Source organism: Rhagoletis pomonella, unplaced genomic scaffold (assembly GCF_013731165.1).
Source record: "Rhagoletis pomonella isolate Grant_MI unplaced genomic scaffold, Rhpom_1.0 Rhpom_scaffold_00004, whole genome shotgun sequence".
NCBI classification, from domain to species: Eukaryota; Metazoa; Arthropoda; class Insecta; order Diptera; family Tephritidae; genus Rhagoletis; species Rhagoletis pomonella.
Genome location: NW_023458558.1, coordinates 38,470,696 through 38,492,062, shown reverse-complemented (window position 1 = coordinate 38,492,062; position 21,367 = coordinate 38,470,696). Strand labels below are relative to the sequence as shown.

The 21,367-nt window shown below is 34.2% G+C and overlaps 3 protein-coding genes across 3 annotated transcripts in view; 1 reads left to right on the top strand and 2 right to left on the bottom strand.

The window, feature by feature from the left end:
- Positions 1 to 20,713, top strand: part of LOC118737552 (cathepsin L1-like) — a gene marked incomplete in the record, with an annotated part of 35,750 nt that extends 15,037 nt beyond the window's left edge. The window contains 1 exon segment of the mRNA XM_036468128.1: positions 20,389 to 20,713. Coding sequence (XP_036324021.1) covers positions 20,389 to 20,434 — 46 coding nt within the window.
- Positions 3,607 to 4,689, bottom strand: LOC118737553. Its single transcript, XM_036468129.1, has 2 exons — positions 4,136 to 4,689; positions 3,607 to 4,068 (listed from the first exon to the last, which is right to left on the bottom strand). The coding sequence occupies exons 1-2, from the start codon at positions 4,682 to 4,684 to the stop codon at positions 3,715 to 3,717; spliced, it is 903 nt and encodes a 300-aa protein (XP_036324022.1). The 5' UTR covers positions 4,685 to 4,689; the 3' UTR covers positions 3,607 to 3,714.
- LOC118737555 lies at positions 18,019 to 18,935 on the bottom strand. Its single transcript, XM_036468131.1, has one exon. It carries the CDS (start codon positions 18,758 to 18,760, stop codon positions 18,356 to 18,358), a length of 405 nt encoding a protein of 134 aa, XP_036324024.1. The 5' UTR covers positions 18,761 to 18,935; the 3' UTR covers positions 18,019 to 18,355.
- Positions 20,714 to 21,367: the final 654 nt, after the last annotated feature.

Genomic DNA, 21,367 nt, shown 5'->3' with positions numbered 1-21,367 from the left:
TTTTCACGGATGTAGTCATCTACATCCAACCAAACGCCATTTGTGCCACTTACGGCTGCCGTGGATTGTGAAACCACGCCAGCAATAACTTGGAAGGCGAATAGTGCGCTGATAACTCGTTTTGCAAACATCTTGGAAACCAACTATGAAATCTATTGAGTTCGCGTGCTTTATATAGCAAGATCTTGATCTATCTACTTGTAAATTACTATGTTGCTTCTAAAACTTAATATAACGGAGTTTTCTCGAATGATGAAATACTTTCCATTATATTGATTATAATAAATGAGCAAATGTTTACCTGAGCGCATTTAAAAAAACGGACAGCTGCTGTTTTATCAATGAGGATATTTGTTTAGCTACTTAAATATGTGTATAACACTTATCCATACAAGCAGTTTGTTGATTCAAAAATCATTTGAATAGCTCAATATCGGTAGGAATAAAGCAACTCAAATACTAGTGATAACATAAATATTAATAGAAACACGTGGCGTTTTCAACGCTTTAGAACAAATGAGGCATATTCTGCTGACATAAGTAGTTGTATATATTTATGCCTCCTTTTCTAAAACTTTCAGTAAAAATGAAGTGGGACAGATAGGCTTAAAGGATTTTGGATTCAGTGGGTACTACTTTACGCCGCTCGGCATGGATACTACTTCCGATCTTCTCGACGCGTTTGATGTTCGAGTATTATCCAATGCTCTGCTACTTCTATCGTGTTTATTTAAAGAGTTATGTTCATTCTCCTTTTTTCTTTGCAATAGCTTTTCACTGCTTGTTTTTCACATCTTTATGAATCTTGAGTAGCGTCAATTCTTTCAATCGCCCTTTTTTAATCCTGTTGCGCAGATTTGCTTTTCTTCTTCGCAAAGTTGAAAATAATCGTTCGCTTGTTGCAACTATAACCTACAGCGTAGCACCAATTCGCAGAAATCGGTGTATGCGTTCATGAAATTGTCTATCGCAAATATCCAAAGCTTCGACAAACGTTTTTGGTCCGTCCGTTGAAGAAATAGTTGAACAAAACCTGAAACCAAACACAAATTGGATATGAGACATCTTCACGTTAAATTTCAACTCTTCAATGAATTCAGGAAAAAGAAGCTAACGAGGTTGGTCTAGCGGTAAACGAGGATAAGACAAAGTACCTCTTGGAACCACATAAAAAGTCTTCGCATATTGCGACTCAGCGAAGTATAGTCTTTCACTACTTAGGAGCCAGCATAAACACCACCAATAATATCAGCATGGATAAAGCGAAGAATAACTCTTGCCACCACGTGCGCCTTTGGGTTCGGAAGGCAATCGAAAAGCAGAGCAATCCTTCGAGTGTATTTCCGCCATGAAAAACAGCTTCTCATTAAAATACAATCGCCGTTCGGAGTCGACGTAAAACTGTAGGTCCCTCCTCTTTGTGTGACAACATCAAGGCGCACGCCACAAATCGGAAGAGAAGCTTGGCCAAACACTAACATATGCGAAAGCGCCAATCAATTATTACTATTAAACTAGCAGAGCCGACGAACTTCGTCCCGCCCAAAATTAATTTTTTGTATTGAACTATTTTGGTTCAACATTTTCACCAACAAACAGTTCACGTTCATGATTTTTAGTGACGCATTTATCTTCTAATATTACGGTTTGGTGGTTGTCAGAAGGCCATCCATTGCCATCTTTAATAACCTAGCAAAAGTATATATGCGTACAAAGATACGTAATAGCTTCAGTAAGTTTGAAAGGTGTCACGCCCTCTTATAAAATAGCCTCAATTTTCTCTAAAAGTATGGGTTTGATTTCATATATGTATCTCCATACCATGTTCGAGCACTCTACCATGAACACTTCCAGATATATTCAGTATGAAAAATCCGGTTTGGATGCGAGGTGCCACGGCTCCTGCACCTAGCGGTATGAAATGTACTTTACATCCGATTCTCATACCTACCATACATGCACAAAAAAATTCATAAAGATCTGTCGAGCAGTTTAGGAGTAGTTCGACCACTAACACCGTGACACGAGACTTTTATATATTAGATTAGTTAAGCGCATAAAAATACAACGACTGCGCTGGCTTGGATATGTTGTACGCATGGTTGACGACGCTTCTGTGGAAAGACTTATCCGCATTTGGGATGAACAACTGGCGCGCAGGAGAGAGGCAACTGGCGAAGTTTCTTGGTTTCGGCCCAAAACGACAAACTGTTGTAATGCCAAATCAGAAGAAGAAGAGTGATTTAAGAACGGCCATACTTGCCGAAAGACATCAACAACGTTTCTGTCCAAATCTACTCCATTAAGTTCTAGACATTTTGTTGGAATTACGTTTTGTATTTCGGACAGTAGTTCCCTGTGTTCTATAAATCTTAAATCAAGCTCTTTTAAATGCTGAACCAAGAATTCGGCATTTCCAGTGTAGTTGCTCCCTACCAATAGCATCTGAAATTTGAGATGCTGATTCAAAAATTTCATTGAATCTGTCGGCAGCTTACTTAGTTAAGCATCTGAGTTTTGCTTTATTTCCAAAAAAGGTTGGAAATAAAACAAATTTTGCCTTATTTTCCATTGCTTATTTATGCTATTTGTAACAAAAACAGTTTACTGGCAGAAGGAAAAAGAACTTACTTTATTCCAAAAATACAAATAAACAAATATTTTTACTTATGAAAAGTCTAACAAAATATAGGGAAAACGTCGTTTTTAATAACTGCTCGGCAAATTGGACATAGTGCTTTTGCATGAATTTTGTCTGCATGCTTTTTAATATTTATGTTGAAAATATTGCTGGAAAACCTTAAAATCTTTGCATGGAACCATGGCGCAATAAAGAGGTGAAGTAATAAAATAGCTTTCTCGCTTTATCTTTTGACATTCGGCTGCGTTATTGTCGTTTGTGTTATTTGACACCCCCCCCTCCCCCCTCCGAAAAGGTGATCACCCTATTACCAGCCCAACAACTAGGAGTGAACATCTATCTAAGTACTCCCCAGCAGAATTAAGTTTAATTATATTTGGTCCAACTACATCTACAGATGAGGAAAGAAGTTTTTCGAATCATTGAACAATTATCAGAAAAGGTAATTTGGTAATAGTTTTAAAAATCATGTAATTTTTAACCGACTTCCAAAAAAGGAGGAGGTTATCAGTTCGTCGGAATATTTTTTTGTTTTATGTATGTTACCGCATAACTTTGGGCCACGTGAATAATACGTCGATAATTCTTTTTGCATCGCAAGGGTAGTGGCTCAGTGGTGGCCCCATACCAATCTGATTTAGATCCGATCATTGGATCATGAAAAAAAATATATATTTTTTTTTATATATATATATTTTTTTATATATATATATTTTTTTATATATATTTTTTTTTTAAGTCGGTTTTTTTTGCTAAAAATTACTTGTATACTGTAGTTTCGAGATTACAGAATAAAACTATTGAAAATTTCAAATAAAACTTCATTGTTTTAGCATATTTAAGAGTAACTTGGGAAAAAAATTTTGTATTGTGGCCAGCCATAGAAATAACCCACGAAATTTTCGTTGATAAATTTATTTATTGACATAAATCTTTTTTTATCTCCTCATTGAAATAAGTTAAACTTATTTTTCTGGAGCACTAATACGTCATATGCTTTTTTTTTGAATACTGATGCTGCATATATTTGCCTTCTCTGCTACATAATTAACGTTTCGAATGAACTCGACTATTTAAACAAATCTCAATTCTAAGCAATTCTGTTCTTTAGCTAGGCCTTGTAATGGATTCGCTATCGTTCTATTCTGGAAGTCGCCATCCTTCACCTCCATATAGATTACGTTCGGACAGCTGGAAACAACCGTAGTGTTGTTACTCACACATTGTGGTTTATCTTCAAGATAATCTTTGATGCATTCATCGATCAATCGAGTAGCTGCACCGATCAGCGACCAAGTCGAACTGAAATAGGTGTAGGTGCAGCTTACCGCAATATCGATGCGACTATTCAAACCGCAATCTGATGACTGCATAGCCGTTGCGAAATTTTTACGATTATTAATGGTATAAGTGTTGGCTTTGGAAATCTGAAAATTTACTATTAATTATTATTCCATTCCTCCACAGTATGTAGTTGGTTTTATTCATACTCACCGCGTTTGTGACACAAATGGTATAATTAAACGAAGGATTACTATATAACTTTCCACAAGCGGTAAGAGCAGATTTTAAGTCGTTATTATAGTAATTATACAACGTATTGTAATAACTGCTAGGCGTACTGACAATACTGCTCGAGTAGCTGCGCGCATTGGTAATGCAACTCTCAATATTAGCCTTGATCATATCGGCATATGGAATATCACCGCGATACTTTTGAACGCAATACTTCGAAGGTAAACTGAGCACTTCCAGCGGATCGATCTTTTCATGCGTTTCTTGTATTGCGCTCAATAGCAATACCTTTTGTTTTTCCAGCACTTTTAACTCATTCTCCAGGCTGTTTTTGACGTTGTTTATTTGATCCAAGTAACTCTTGAGTGTTGCATTATACTGGCGACGGTTCTCAGAGACATAGTCATCAGTCTTGGTAGTGACATTCCATCCATCGACAGCGCCATTTGCTACTAACTGCGTTTGTGCAACTGCGGCAGCAATAACTTGGCAGACGAATAAAGCACTGATAACTTGTTTAGTGAACATCTTGACAACTGTCTCCTACGTTATAATGGCAATAATTGAATTTGCACTCTTTTTATAGGGAAAATTTTAATTGTCTTCTTATCGGTTTGCAAAAAAAAAATTAATTCTGATGATAAAACACCCTCTTAATGTGATAAAGAATATACTATAGCTGAAAACATACAGCAACAATTGTACTAGATCGTATATACATACATACATACGTCGTTACTTCCTACACCATTTATTATCAAAATAACTTTTAATTACCCCTTTCATAGTATTACGAGTTAAAATGATTTAAAACAGACATAGGTTAGCGTCAAAAGCCGCTGCCATACAAGGCAAGACTTCTTTGGGGGTCTATTACATATGTATGTATTTATCCATGTATGCCTGTTCGGAAAGCAATTAATTACACAGCAGTACATCAAAATTAAAAGGATCAACTTATGTACATTGGTGTGTATACCCACTATAAGCTAAAATACATATTTTCTGCCCCAATTTGGTTTGGAGGTTTGAGTAATTATGACGCCCTCTCATTATGGTGTCCCGTCCAAAATTTTTTGATCTATACTATCGCAAGAGGTATCAAAATTTGTGTTATTTTTACTTTCTTTTTCTCTTTAGGAGACTTCAAAGAATAACACCCAATTGTTTATTTAACCATTTCTTAATGTTAATGATTTTTTATGGGTCCCCCATTTAATATTTTGGGGATTTTAGAGGACCCATAAAATATAGTTGGTATTAAAAACTGGTTAAATAAATAATTGTGTATAATTTTTTGAAGTCTTCTAAAGAGAAGAAGCGTTTGCCAATTGGAAAATATTAATTTTCAAGGATTCTCTACAATTTCTACCAAAAAGTGTTTTCTCCCATATAGAATACGAGAAAAACTTCATGATGCGGTAGAGCCCTCAAAATAACACAATTATAAATTTTTACCTTTTTATTAACATGTGTAAGATTGCAAAAATTTGTATACCTCTTGCGATAGTGTAGCTAAAAAAAAAAACTTTTATAAATCAAGAGTAATGAAAATGTATGCAAATGACATACTATATGTCATCTCTCTTACTTCTTTACTCATTCCACTAAGCATTAGCATCAAGAAAAAAAAAAAAACTAAAGAACCGAAATAAGTTTTTGTGTTTTTTTTTTATCCCTTGTCAAGTGTGGTTTGGAGACTAAACAATTTCGGCGTTATGTCATCTTCAGTGTTACCAAACCAAACTTGACTCGGTGGCGGAAATTCGGTTCAAAATAAGAATACCCCATCCTCTTAAATTTCTTCTCCAACGCCAAAAAATTCATCGACAGCTTTATCCTCTGGATTAATTTTTAAGATTATATAGTGCTTATCATAACTATACGACACCCACATAATTAAAAGTTTTGACCATTTATTTTATTATTTGTTAATTTTAATACATTTTTTAAATAAAAATGTAGTTTATTCTTTAACAAAAGCTATATAAATTCAATTTTCAAACTTTGTTATATAACATTAGTACAATAGGATCCCAATGATCTTTTTTAGTACAACTGTAACTTGTGATTAAGAAATAAAATATGTTACTGTTTAAAATTAATATGAAAGACAAAACCAGGAACAACAAAAAATTACAAAATCTGTAGAAAGTCACATCAGATCAGATTTGTAGCCCAATCAATTTTAGTATAAAAAAGTGCAAGCTTGCAGTAGTTAGGACTTAGCGTTGATATTTGGAAATTTTTTTGTTGGCGGTGTCAGTCATTTTCTTCCATGCAAAGTATGTTCTACAATTTATTTATATGAATAAAATTAACAACAGTCCACCAAAGTCCCAGGTATTTCAAACTTGCACTTTCTTACACTAAAACTGAACTGCCTACAAAACTGAACACTCAAAATATTTTTAAGATATGTTATTAAAAAACTGTAAGATTTTATCAAAGTTTTTTGACTTTTAGATTTATACCGTTTTGTTAAAAAAAATGATAATAAAAATGAAAAAAAAAATGCGAGTGTCTTATAGTTAGGATAAACACTATCGTCGTCATACGATCTTCAAAAAAGGGGGACTTTATTTCGGGGTTTTCTAACAAATTATAACAAACATTTACTCCAGCTTTTGCTGAATGGCAAATAAATGCTCTGTGTACATTTTTAGTGCGTAATTTCAAAAATGCCAAATTTTGAGTTGTGTCACTTTTGAAGCTCGTGTGCGTTATGTATCTAAAAACTTTAAAGCCGTTTTTCGCAATATTTTTTTTTCCAGTCATGACGTTCTTCCAGCAAGCGAGCGACATGTTGTTCTTTCCTTTGTTATAAATATAACGAACCTCTTTTTATCCCTCTAACTATGACGCTGTTTGCGGAATTGAGTGTTTTGTGACGGTGCTTGTAGACTTATGGGGAAGCACCCACTTGAATTTAGTATGATTAGAAGTGTTGATACTGGCGAGGAAGTAAATTTTAAGATGTTGATACAATGATTAAAGAACATCGAAAATGCAATATATGGCACCTATGTACATTTACCATGTATATACTATACCGTTGCCACTTTTGGTACTTTTTTTCGTCAGTTTTACTTTGGTACCCTTCTCTCCAGGTTATATTCTTGAAAATTGGGTTAAAAATTTTACTTCTAAATGATGAGTGGCCTTATCTGAAACTCAATGTGGCCATAAAGTTTTTAAAGATTTATAGAATTCCCTCGGGGGTGTTTGGGGTCGCTGATTATGAATCTGATCATAAATTTTTCGTAATCAAAAGAATTCAAGTGAATCCAATAACTTTTCACATTTTTTTCCGACTTATTGGATCTGACATATTGAATTTCGAAAAATCCACTCACCATTTAAGGGTTAATAATTTTACGGAATTACCGAGAATATAATCGATATCTTTTTTTTACTTTTACCAATTATGGAGAAAGCGTGAATGAATTTTTAAAAATTTAGCTGACATATTGGATCCACTATTTTGAATTTAAAAAAATTATGATCATATTCCAAATCAGCGACCCGAAAAACACCTCACTAACAAATTTCAAGTGAATCCAATCATTTTTAAGACAATTACCGATTTTCTTTACTTTAGCCAATTATAGAGAGGGGGCGAGGCTTCAGTTGCCGAAGAATACCTCATAGGTACTACATACAAACTTACACACATACCTCTGCAAACATATCTAAACTAAAAGTACTTGAAAAGAAAGTTTATTTATTACTAGATAGTTTAGAAAAGAAGCCCTTTCCAATTCCGTATCGATTCATACCCACAATGTAATAATTCATTTAACTTTATAATTAATTGAACTGAATTTAATTTTTAAACAAGTTGTAACCCTTTGCAAAGACCTAAAAAATATTACAAATGTTCAAACCAAAGATTTCTTAACTCCAATATGCTGAAATCACACTCTCGAGGCATTTCAAAAATTTGTTGTTTGGCGTTCTTGTGCGTTATATTCGGAAATGGTTTGGGCTGTATTATTCACATGAACTGATCATTTTGTACTGGTAACTTAGAAATAGATATTTTTTTCTTAATGAAAGGTACGCTGGGTCTGATAACGTCCATGCAAAGTTTCATTGTGATATGCAGAATGACCAATTCGGTTTATATGGGACGTGCCACGCCCACTTCTCCAAAAGCGCCCACTTTTCTACATGTGTATAGTGTTGATTTTTCATATACCCATACCGAGTTCCACAGCTCTATCACAAATACTTCCAGAGACCTGCAGTCTATATGTATATCTGATCGAGAAAAAGCCTACCCTATATTTTAAGTTGGGCAAAATTACTCCAGCGTGCAAAATTTCATGTTGATCGGTTGAGAAGTTAAAGCGTGAAAGCGTAACAAACAAACAAACTCACTTTCGCATTTATAAGAACGGTAAGGATATTCGCAGCCGCTATGATGTAGTCGTTAGTAAGTTATAGTCCATTTCCACCAAAAGCTTAACTGCAGTTAAGAGCTCAGTTAAGTTCCAATAATTTTAACATAGGGTGATCGGAATGGCTTACTTCATATTCTTTGCTTTCTGAGAATATGAGAAATTACCTCCTTCGAGTTGTAATCTCTTTTTCCAATAGGAATAAGCTGCGGTTAAGGCTTGGTGGAAATGAAGTACTTATTACTTATGGAGAATTTGTAATCTTTTTATTTCATTAAAAAAATCGTTTTTGTATAAACAAAAGGTACTGTTTAACCGGAGCTCTGGTATGCACATTATATTTTTCCAGGTGGCAACAATTAACTCTAAAATAAGTTACTTAACTTTTCAGCTTTCATAGGTCAAGGTAAGAAATTCATCTTGCAAGCTTTGGCGGGCCATATCACACGAATCAAACTAATCTTATCTGGATAATATGTAGATACGTATGTACGTATGTAGGCAATAATATATTTAATGCGTATATTTATGTAAAATCGCAAAAATCTATACATAGAACTGCCAGTATTTCATTAACCTTGATTTGGGCTTCCCCGTTATACTTATACCCAGCGCATTTTTGAATGCGTAGCAAATATTAAGTAACAAGCTATGTGTTTCCCCTTAACAAACTAATTGCAAATTCGGGTAGGCATTAGGTACTAAGTTACAACAAAAAAAAAATATTAAAAATAAAACTTACATTACTCAAATTTTCCGAGCAAATTACTTATTCCATTAAGAGGAAAAGTATTATTTTTATTTTTTATTAGCTCTAACGGGCACTTAGGCTTTTACATTTGGGGCGTTCCATACCAAAACGGACGGCGTTCAAACTTCATGTGTTTGATTTGTTTCAAATTTTTAGGGTTGATGCATAAACATAAATAATAAATACGAAATTTGAGCTGGTTTAATATATTTTTAAAAACTATACAGCACAAAAACAAAAACAAATCGATTTAATAGTCTTCCAAATATCTCGAGAACGGGGCGATGAAAAATTTGGAAAAAAATCACACACATGAAGTTTGAACGCCGTCCGTTTTGGTATCACTTATCAAAATGCTCTATGAAAATAAATATTTAAACAATTTTCTTTCTTGAAAAATTTTACACATACAAATTTATTGAAAAAAATATATTTTTTGATAATATGCCATCTAAAAAAAAAAAAACTTAGAAAAAATCACAATGGTAGCTCTGTGTATTGCGCAATATTTAAGTATAGTCGTGCACCCCATCAAAACCGTTTTCAAAGAAAACTAAAAAAAATTAACGCCAGTTTTGCAATCACTTAAAACTTGCACTTTGTTATACTAAACTTTAATGGGCTACAGAACTGCATACTCGAAAAAAATACTAAACAAAATTTTAAAAATTTGTAAATTTTTTACTCAACTTCGGTGTTAAAAAAATTCATGACTCAAATTAATGTATAGTGCACCCCCTAATGCTATACTTAAATAATGCGCAACATTAGGAGCTACCATTGTGTTTTCTTCAATTTTATTATGAGATGACATACTTTCTAAAACTAATTTTTTTAACAAAAAACTTGTTTGTGAAAAATTTTTCAAGAAAAAAAAATTTTAAATATTTTTTTTTCATAGAGAATTATGATGTGTGTATGTGTGATTTTTTTCATATTTTTTCCTCGCCCCGTTCTTGAGATATTTGGAAAACTATTAAATCAATTTGTTTTTGTTTTTGTGCTGTAAAGTTTTTAAAAATGTACTAATCAATCTCAAATTTGATATTTATTTATTTTTTGTGTTTGTTAGTCAACCCTAAAAATTTCAAACAAATCGAACACATGAAGTTTTAACCCCCCCCCCCGTTTTGGTATGGAACGCTCCATATATCATTTTGCACGGAATCCCTTAATAGCCGCAAAGGCTGAGCAAGCAAGAGCACTGCGATTCGAGAGATCCGAGTTCGAGTCCCCGGGAAGAAAAATTTTCTTTCCCATTTTTTCTTTATTATTTTTTTTCTTGTTTAATTTTTAGAAACTGATTTTATTTAATTTTTCGCCTTTTTAATTTAAAGTTCTTTTATGTTTGGATTTTGTTGTTTTAAAAAGGAAACCATTTTTTTTTTTAATTTAATTTAATTTTTAGAAATTAACAGCTAGCAGGCCAATTCTGACATCTACCTTTCAACTCACCAAAGTCTTCCGAAAGGCATTGAAAACGAACAAAAAACTGTTGGTTCTTAAGCAAAAATTTAAATTAAAATTAATTAGTATTTCCATTTCGTAAAAGTAGTTAAAAATTCTATGCGTGTCATTAATAAAAATAAATCTCGATTTGAAAAGAAACAAAACCTGTACTTTAATTTAACACACATACGTCGATATTTGCGATTTGAACCGTTTTTTCATTAAAAGTTATTGTATAAAACGACAATTGTTTATGATTGGAAGATGTTATACGTAGCTGCTATTTCGAAAATCACCACATCTCATCAGACTTCTTCATCGACCTCAATGAGCCAAGTTCGCCCTACAACCTGTTAACGCTATTTCCTCTTTTTCATTTGTAACCCCCACCTAAAATCATTTCCTTATTATTCAGACCTGAACATGTGGTTTTTGTTTTTTGGGTAAACATATATTTACCGGCGCAAAGGTGTAAAAACTTTTGATTAAACTTGCGTTGGATATACAAATTTTATTTTAATTTATAACATATCATTGTATTTTAAGAGAACAGGTGATATTTTATCTTCAGCTCAAATGGTTTGTAATGTTCTTATCAACCACTTATTATTTCTAACAAATACGTACATATGTATGTATGAAGATGTGTTAATTTTTAACAGGAAAGTCGGCCTGTGACTTTAAAGGGCTTATCTCAATTAGCTTTCTGTTTGTTAAGTTACATACTCACACTTTTCCAAGAATTAATAAAATATGGCCAACTTGTTGTTTTACCGGAAGAGACCCACTTACATGTTTTAGAAACCTCATTTTAAAATGCTTGTGGTTTTATTTGCTAAATGCGGATTCGAATAAAAAAATATAAAGATATTTTTATACATATGTATTTGCAAGTGTGGACTTCCACTTAAATATGTATGTACATTAGAGTGGTCCTGAAATTTTTTTCCCGAGGTAGTATTTGGGTCACCTTTCAAAATTTTTCCTCTTGTCGAAGGAGGTGCTGTTACCAAACTGTACGTCTCTACGTGCTGGTCCCAAACCTTACGTTTCTAAGTATAAATTTAGAGGTTGCTCATGATGTTCATATTTTACTCTAGAAGTATTGTGTACATACTTATATTAATCAAATATTTGGTTAAGTAACCTAAGAGTATTTCAAGTTTAAATTATCAAAAAACTATCACAAGCTTCAGTTGTCGTGGCAACAGTGGCTTTTTATAAAAATCACCAATATTTTTGCCGGCTTCGCAGCGTTCCAATAGCGTATTTCAAGGCCATTGAGCACCCTGTATTGGTTGCAGCAGAAAGCTACAGGTTAGTATAGGTATTACAAATGTCAAAAGGAAAACGCTAAGGGGGTGTCCCGTTTTCTAGGATGAAATTTTCTTCCCCCATACAAAAATAGGACCACTCTAATGTACATATATACCTGAATATAGATAGTTAATGATATATTCGGAACAACCAGAGTGTTCGTGACTACTTACTTGCTTTTTTAAAGTTCCTTTTATTTTTATTAAGCCTTAGCTCTTTATTTAACAAAACCATATAAATCCAAATTTCAAACTTTTTTACAAAAATTATAAAAATTCCACACATTTTCATCCCAATTCCAAGCATTTTAATCACAATTTTTAGAATGATTTTTGATATGCAGTTTTATAGCTTATTAAAATTTAGTATAATAAGGTGACAGTTTGAAGCTGCTGATAATTTTTTTGCTGGCGGTGTTGCGCAATTTCTTCCACATAAAAAATTATTTAAAATGCTTGGAATTGGAAAAAAAAAAGTTTCTAAAATTTGTATAACTTTGTACAAAGTTTGCAATTTAAATTTATATCGTTTTTGTTAGATAAGGAGCTACATATGCTTTTATGAACATTAAACAAACAAAAGATAAATAGTCCAAACTGATAAAAATGTTGAGGTGCTATTATTTTGCCACGGGCTGTATATGCTACTTTTGAATTAGCAATATTTAATTCCGTCTAGAACTTGGATCGCTACGTTTTCTAACAAGGCTATTTCATCTTATGTTTTCCCCCGGCCCTGAACTTTTCAAAGGCCCCGGATTTTTCTGAAAATTAAATCTGTCGAAGATAAAAATATAACATTTTGCTAAGTTGCTAAATTTTTATTTTTTTAGCACCGGGCCCGGATTTTTTCTTGTACATACATATGTATGTGTGAAAATATATGTAATATATCGCATTTAGGTACATTACAAAAATCACTTTTTTATATGGTGCTAAGCAAATAATATTTAGGAACATAAAATTTCATTTCGTTTTGTACTAAAATACACTCTTTTGCACTTATATGCTTTTAGGTATGTATGTACATGAGAATGCATCACCAAAAAAAGTTGCGGTTTTTCCGCCGGAATTACAAAACTTATTATATTTTAAGGCGTCCACCAAAATATTTCGGAAAAATATTTGGATTTAGGCTGGAGCGATTTGAAAATATCTCCAAAAACGAAGTTTTTTATGAATAAAAATAGTTTCTTAAAGAACTTTTTGCTTGAAAAATCTGCATAAACATATTTAAAAATCTTTTCAACGGAATCGTAATAATGAGATTTGTGATGCTGTTTTTTTTTTACTTTTTTTAAAAATTTATTTAAGAAAAACTTGAATAACTTGGCCAAAATTATTTTGATTTAGACTTGTGGGATCTCAATAGAAAAGTATTTTCCAACTATTTTTATTTCTGTGCAAAAAAAAAAATCGTGTCCTAATATTTTTTTTTTCAAATACCAACATATCTTAATTCAACTTTGAATGACGTTCGTTCATCCTATTGCCTTTCTCATTCTTCATTTGAATGAGTTTATTAGCAAATAAATAAAAAGGGAATACCTTTGGATTGATACCTTACACGCATGGGCGTAGCCAGGTAGGGGCAGGGGGGTGCTCGATCCGCACCCCTAACTTTCAAATTTTCTTTATATATATATAAAATAGTACCCTGAAATGCCAGCTTAATAGGGTCGAGCTAAAATCTTCTTTAGTGTCTTTCGTTTGACATGATGGTACAACTTAAGTTAACTTGAATTCGATTACCCAAATAAGTGGCAACTCTCCTAAATATAGTACAAAAGTAAAACCTTTCCAAACGCCTTTCGATTGATCCCCATATTTGAATAATTCATCTATCTTATTACATAATTTGAATTTAACTTTTTAGTCTGGTGGCAACGCTCCTCAAATACCTCCTAAATATTCTAAATGTTCAAACAAAAAAATTCCTACCACTCTTCCGTTTTCCACTCATATTTTAATATTTCATGTAACTTCATGCATAGTTAACTTAAATCTACCTTATAAAAGAGGTGACAAATCTCTTCTTAAACCTTTTGCGTCCGACACGCATATTCATATGCCTTATTTAAATTACCTTAACTCAAATTGAATCTGATTTTCTAAACATGTGGCAACCCTCCTAAATATAGTTCAGAAATAAAACTTGTACAAACTCGTTGCGATTGATTTTTAATAATTCATTTAAATTATTTGAATTTAACTTTTTTAACATGTGGCAACCCCCTTCAAACACCTCAAAACTATTTTAAATGTTCAAACTAAGGATTTCGTAATATTCATTCATACCATATCTATATTTTAATATTTCACATAAATTGAAAATAAGTTAACTAAATTTGACTCTTCAAACAGGTGGCAACCCTCTTCAAAAGTATTTTCATGGTAAAACTTGCTTAAATCTTCATCGTCTGACATTCTGATACATATATGGATTAACTGATGAATTTAGTTGAATTCGTTTTTTCAACATGTGGCAACCTCCTAAAATTAGTACAAACAAGTAAGAAAGTCTAAGTTCGGGCGGAGCCGAACATTAAATACCCGGCGCAAGTATTAAATATATGTTTTGTCACCTTTCCGAAACCTTCCTAGATGGTAAGCCGGGGTGTATCAATTTTGAGTAAATTAGCGTCCTTCAATTTCGAAATATTGAAGTTTCAAGCATTTCTGAAATTTACCGCTATATGAGAAGCGGCCGTTATTCTAGTCCGATTTCAATAATTTTCAAAGTTTTGCTTTTATGTGGCAAGCACAATAACCACACCGAGTTTGGTACAAATTGGTAGAACGGTTACCGATATACATATATGTGATCATAAGTGGGCGGTGCCACGCCCATTTTCCAAAATTTTACCATAAGCGTATTTCTTGGTAAAGAACTGTTGCAAGCATCAATTTTGAATAATGTAGCTTCAATATTTACTGATTTAGCGAAGATTTTGTATTTCTCTAAATTACCTTATATATGGTATGTGGGCGTGGTTATTGTCCGATTTTAAAAAGTTTCGGCGGTTTTTTATGCTGTACCAAGGCCAACAACTGCGCCAAGTTTGGAAGAAATTGGTGCAGCGGTTACCAAGATATACACATGTAACCATAAGTGGGCGTGGCTACGCCCATTTTCCAAAAATTTATAATATTCTTATTTTTCGTCTAAAAATTATTGTAAATATCAATTTTGAGTGAATTATCTTCAGTAGTTACTAAAATATCGAAGTTTTCGTATTTCTGAAAATTACCGTTATATGGGAAGTAGGCGTGGTTATTGAGCGATTTTAAAAATTTTCAGCCATTTGGTATGTTGTGCGAAGATCAACAACTGTGCCAAGTTTGGAAGAAATTGGTGTAGCGGTTACCAAGATATACACATGTAACCATATGTGGGCGTGGCTACGCCCATTTTCCAAACATTACTTATAAAACGAAAAATAGACAAAAAATTATTGTAAATATCAATTTTGAGTGAATTATCTTCAGCAGTTACTAAAATATCGCAGTTTTCGTATTTCTGGAAATTACCGTTATATGGGAAGTGGGCGTGGTTACAGTCCGATTTCGCCCATTTTCAATAGCAACCTACCTTGGATTAAGGGAAACCTACATACCAAATTTCGTTGAGATATCTCAATTTTTGCTCGAGTTATCGTGTACACGGACAGACGGACAGACGGACAGACGGACAGACGGACAGACGGACGGACAGACAGACATGGCTTAATCGATTTCTTTTTTCATCCTGATCATTTATGTATACATTTGTCTATATCTATCTCGATTCGTTTTGGCTGTTACAAACAACCGTTATGTGAACAAAATTAATATACCCTTGTGCACAAGTGCGCTCGGGTATAAAAATAAAGCCTTATTAAATGGATTCCCATATTTTAATAATTCGTTTACCATTTTACCTAATTTGAATTTAACATTTTAATCAGGTGGCAACCCTCTTCATAAATCGCAAAAATATTCTAAATATCCAAGCTAATGATTTCTTAACACTCCTTTGTTTGTAACCCATATTTAATTTTTTCAAACTAAAACCCGTTTCAATTTTTTTGGTCCGACACCCAAATTGTGATCATATTTCAATTACCCAATTGCATTAAGTTAAACTGAACTCGGTTTTTTAAACAGGTGACAAACCTCTTTCATGTAGTTAGAAATAAAGCATTTTCAAGACCATTTTGATTGATACTATATTATAATAATAGAATGTAACTTCTTAATTAATTTTGATTACATTTTTTGAAAGGTGGCAACTCTTTTCGAAAAGGTGAAACTTTATTTTACACCTTAGCAATTTATTTTTTGTAGTAATAGAATGTAACTTCTTAATTAATTTTGATAAAATTTTTTGAAAGGTGGTAACTCTTCGAAAAGATAAAACCTTATTTTATATCTGTAGCCCAAGCCCTTTAATTTGGCATCTAATTTTTGAAAATCGAACGAACGGTGCGGATTTAATGTCATTGATTATTAAATAATTCCAATTAAATTTACAGGTGGCAACTCTTTTCGGAAAAGTAAAACCTTATAGCACATCTACAGCCCGAGCCCTTTAATTTGACGCACGTCATTTTAGAAAAATCGAACGAACAGTGCAGATCTGATGGGCTGGAAAAAGTAAGTAAGTTAAGTATAGCGGATATGGCTCCGACACAGCCCGCAGGTCAAGACTAAGGCGCTGATCATCCTTTTTTGTATTATCCGATATTTGGAAACTACCACCTTGGCTCTGCATTATTTTTCTTTGCATCAACTCGAAGTACTATATCATTAGGTAGGTAGCAGTGTTGGCACTTATCGATTGATTATTTAATCAATTAGTTAATTTGATTAAATTCAATCGGATTACAATTAATCGTACTCTCTCATATCTCACTAAAGATGATATCCTCTCCCACTCCACCGTTCATTTTTGAACCATATGCGCAGTTTACTAAACTACCGGCTGGAGTATAGTAGTTTTCTACCTTTTCTTCGCTGCTTGATATTTTCAAGACGAAGCGCTTTGTAGAGCTCGGCCAAAATCGATTAGGCGGCTAAAGCGCCAAATAAGAAGAAGATATACCCGGGCTCAACCCCAATTTCCTACCAATAGCCCTCTTGCACGAATATCGGGTCGCAAACGCCTTCTCATAACGCTGGACTATGTTCTCCTTCCAGCTCAGTTTTCTGTCGAGAATGAAGCCTCAGAGCTTTACTTTATTCTTAAAGCTTAACAGGCTAACCTAGTATTCGCGGCTTGCGTTTTGGTACGCATGCCGTCGAATTTGTTTTTATGCGTCACCCGAAATTAGCTTGCGTGCGTTTGCATTTGATTTCATTGAACGAAACGTCAAATCAAAGAGTCACGCAGAACAAAAAATGGAAAATGAGTTATTTTTTACAATAAATTGGCGGCGTGCGTGAATATTAGGTTAGCCTGTAAAAGTCGTCCGTATTCGGACTCACTAGCGGTGTTTTGTAGCTTCTCGTAAGTCTGCGTTCAAACACGGAAACTCGAGTTTCTTATTATCGGCGATTTCTCTTTTGGTGTTGCCCTTTGCATTCACACATAGAAACTCTTTTGTACGCAATTGTTGTTGTCAGCTGTGAATCGCCAACTTGAATTACTCAGACGAACGAGAGCACAAAGCGTGTTTCCTGAGTACGGGCGACTCGGTACCCGTCCCCTTTCCTCGTCGCTCTCTCCCCTACAAGCTTCGAGTTTCCGCAACAAAAGTTTTCGTGTCTGAACGTCGACTAAAGAGAACAAGTTCTACTTTCCCCGAATTGACGCAGAGGCCACAACGCATCGCGACCATCTTGATGCATCGCGAAGTGCCCTCTGCATATTGTTACATTTTTTAATGACTTCAAAACCGCGAGAAGCACACAAATATATTTTCTTTAGAGGAAAGTAGCAATCAAACTAATACCAGTAGTTCATTGTTTAAGTACTCAACAAAGTTAGTCCATTTATTTCTCTTGACATAAATACTACTACATACAAATATAATCACAATACATAATTTTACACAAATTTTCTGCACTAAATATATGTATGTAAGTAAATACGAGTACATCTTAAGAGTGCACAAAAGTATAGATTTTAGCTTCACCATTTATGGCTTATGCATGAATTTGGCTCACTAAATCAGTCAGCACTTGTGCGATTTTGCGTGTAGTTGAAATTATTGAAAAACGTGTGGTTAGTAAAACTTAAAACAGTTTCAATGCTGAGCTCGAATACTTTCCGCTAGCTCCCATAATACCAATATGTCGTTTAACTGATTGGCTTGAAGCGGATTGCCTCCGCATAGTCACGCGCGTCTGAGAAGTTACGCTCTGGTTTGATGCGTATATCATTGGGATCGAGCTGAAATTCACCATTCCATTGTGTGGGCAGCACTGTGGGTTCCGTATTATATTGAAAGTATTCAGAGTCATCGGAGCGATTGCGTCCGGGTTGAATACGTGTCTCGCCACTCTTTGCAAATGTACCATCCCAACTGACCGGCAGGATAATCGGCTCATGGTTGCAGCCATAGAAATTCGATGTGTCGGTAATATTCTGATTGTGACGTCGCACTTTGGAAACATTGTTCGCAGCACCGTTTCCGTACACAAATTTGCCATTCCAACCTTCACATTTGATGGGTATATATTCGCTCTTCTTCGTCAAAGGCATTTTTATGTTTGTATGATTTTGATTATATATGTATGTATATTTATGAATATAGAGGTTTACAATTTAAATTTATGTATCCTTTTTTTTAAATCTTCTAATTGGAGATGGACCTGTTGTTATTTTATCGTTATTATATTTCTTTAAGCGCGCACGTTTTACGAGCTATGTCTACTGCTTGCTTTCTAAGAGCTTACTGTGAAAAACACGCAGTTTACCTATTTTAAAATATGAAATCGCTGTGAAAGTTGTTCGACCAGCATTTAATTGTTTTTTATTTAAACATATTATGGCGCTCCGCAAATTGATATTGCCTTGCCTTGGCTGTCTCTAGTTGTCTTCGCCCACACCAAGCCGTGCTCTGTTTTTGTTTCGTTCGTAATTCGTTTGTTTCCAACATCCCACCAAGTTGTCGACCGTTTCGCCATATAAGTTGAAAATCTCGGTACCATGGTACAGCGCGCGGTCGTAAACGCAGGGGCGGTTGTTTTGTATAAAATTGTTGTTTTTTCAATTGGCGCACGAGCTAAGCAGCGTAATTATAACGTGTGATTCCTCATGGAACATAACTTCCAACGATATACATACATACATGCATATATACATACGTACATCTTAAATTATGACAAGCCTGACTCATGGCTAAAAGCGCTTAGCTAACAACTTCTCGATTTTTGTCTATTTTTAGTTATGTTGTCGCGTTTTTCGACAACTAGCTAAGCGCAGTTTTTTATGTACATTAACTTGTTTGCATATTTTGGTTGTTACCCTGCAGGAAACTTAATTAATTTAAAAGTAATTTATAAACTACTTTATTTTCAATGATAACTAATTGAAATTCTCACTATTTTACCTGCAACGAACTCATTTATTTAACATGGCGATGTCCTAGGAAGCAGTCAATTACCTTTTCCTGCATGTATTTTCAACTAATTTAAAGTGCATTTGGATTAAACAAACTTTAAGGTCAGTCGTTCGAATTCGCTTTCGTTCTGCACTTCACAGATGCTTTTTGATAATTAAGAAAACCCGAAATTTAACGATTCGCCCAATGAGATTTGAACATGGCACTCATGGCCGCAACCAATTGTAACAAACATCTTTGCACGCTCAGCTACAGCCATACATGTAAATGTGCTTCCAAATGTTCAGTTTGAATTGTGTGCAAGTAGCAAGTCGACTATCCGACTCTGCATTTAATTTGAACTATCTTAAAATGAATTGCGTTTAAACAACTTCAAAGTCAGTATGTTTCTTTCGAAAACGCTTGCGTTCTGCACTTCACAGATGCTTTGATACTTCCAAGACAGAAATTGTTTCTTTGAGTAAAAAAAAGTATCGAAACTCGAAACATTTACTCATTGCATTTGTTTTAAAGCAGTCCTTCAATTAGTTGATTTAAAAAAAAATCACTTGCTCCGTCAGGGCAACTCCTCAGATTGCCTCAACGTCAGCGCGCCTGCGCGTCTGCTGTGCGTTGCAAATTTTTGTTTTGTTATGACTATATATCATACATATTTGTACTATAGGCGTCAGTCTGGAGCTCGTTTTATTTGTTATTTGTTTGTAATTTGCATTCATTAATTGTGTTACAATATTTTTGCTCAAATGGCATTTGTTTTCCATTTTAGTTTCCGTATTTGCAATGCTACATATAGCAAATGTGTTCAACAATGACTGCATCGATGTGTGGGCGGAAATTTAAAATTGCTTTAGTGCTTGCGATATAAGTCGAAATTTTCTACAATAAAACAGTATTATTTTATATAATACGAATGTAATTGAACGGTAACAAATGACCAGTTTGGAAGTATCTACAACTGAAATATGGCAATAGCAGAATAAAAACGCACTGATTTAGCTAATTGCGGACAAATTAGTATACATATATAGAAAACTAATATATCGTTGAATCACAAAATGCCCCTCAGTGATCTTTTGCATCGAATTGTGCCAACGAACTGATTGTGCCTTATTAGCATGACTTTAAACTTGGGAAATGCACCATAGACCAGGTATTCACAATACCGAAAATCTTGGTAAATACCCGCGAGAAAAGGATTGTCAAAATGACGTGGAGCAATACCCCCAGCTCCGCCAGAATTGCGAAAGATCTCTCCAACCGATTAGCTACGAAACGGGGTTTTAGATAGGGCAACTCCCTTTCAAGCCTGGTCTGCCTTTTCCAAGTTGGACAAGGAAGCAAATAGAATAGGTCTGGTGGTAAACGAGAGGACAGTGACCCCACTAGCATACCTATGCCCTTATGATTTTGGGCCCGTTGTAATACCACTCGGGACTTTAGAGCCCCCTACGACGCTCCAATAGTCGGATAGGCGAAATGATTTTTACAGCGCCAGTCGAGCTAAGCAAACTCGCCGCTAGTTTAGAACCATCCGTGTAGTACTGGAGTAATTAATCCCTTATCATCGGGAGCGCCTACAAACTAAAATTCTCTATCTGGAATGGAAACCCTATACCTATTATTGAAGTTCAGATTTGGTACACAGTAACACAAATGCGCATAATAATCTTGCCCTGCCAGACGACACTTATCTGCATTTGGAAATAGCTGATTTGTTGTTGATAAAATTCTTTTCCTTCTGTATA

What these genes read in the sequence shown, in the direction of transcription:
- LOC118737553 (XM_036468129.1), bottom strand. Translation starts at nt 4,684, where the DNA reads ATGTTCACTAAACAAGTTATCAGTGCTTTATTCGTCTGCCAAGTTATT. An exon ending in CCATTTGTGTCACAAACGCG is followed by an intron (nt 4,069 to 4,135) that starts GTGAGTATGAAT and finishes GTAAATTTTCAG; the next exon opens with ATTTCCAAAGCCAACACTTA.
- LOC118737555 (XM_036468131.1), bottom strand. Translation starts at nt 18,760, where the DNA reads ATGCCTTTGACGAAGAAGAGCGAATATATACCCATCAAATGTGAAGGT.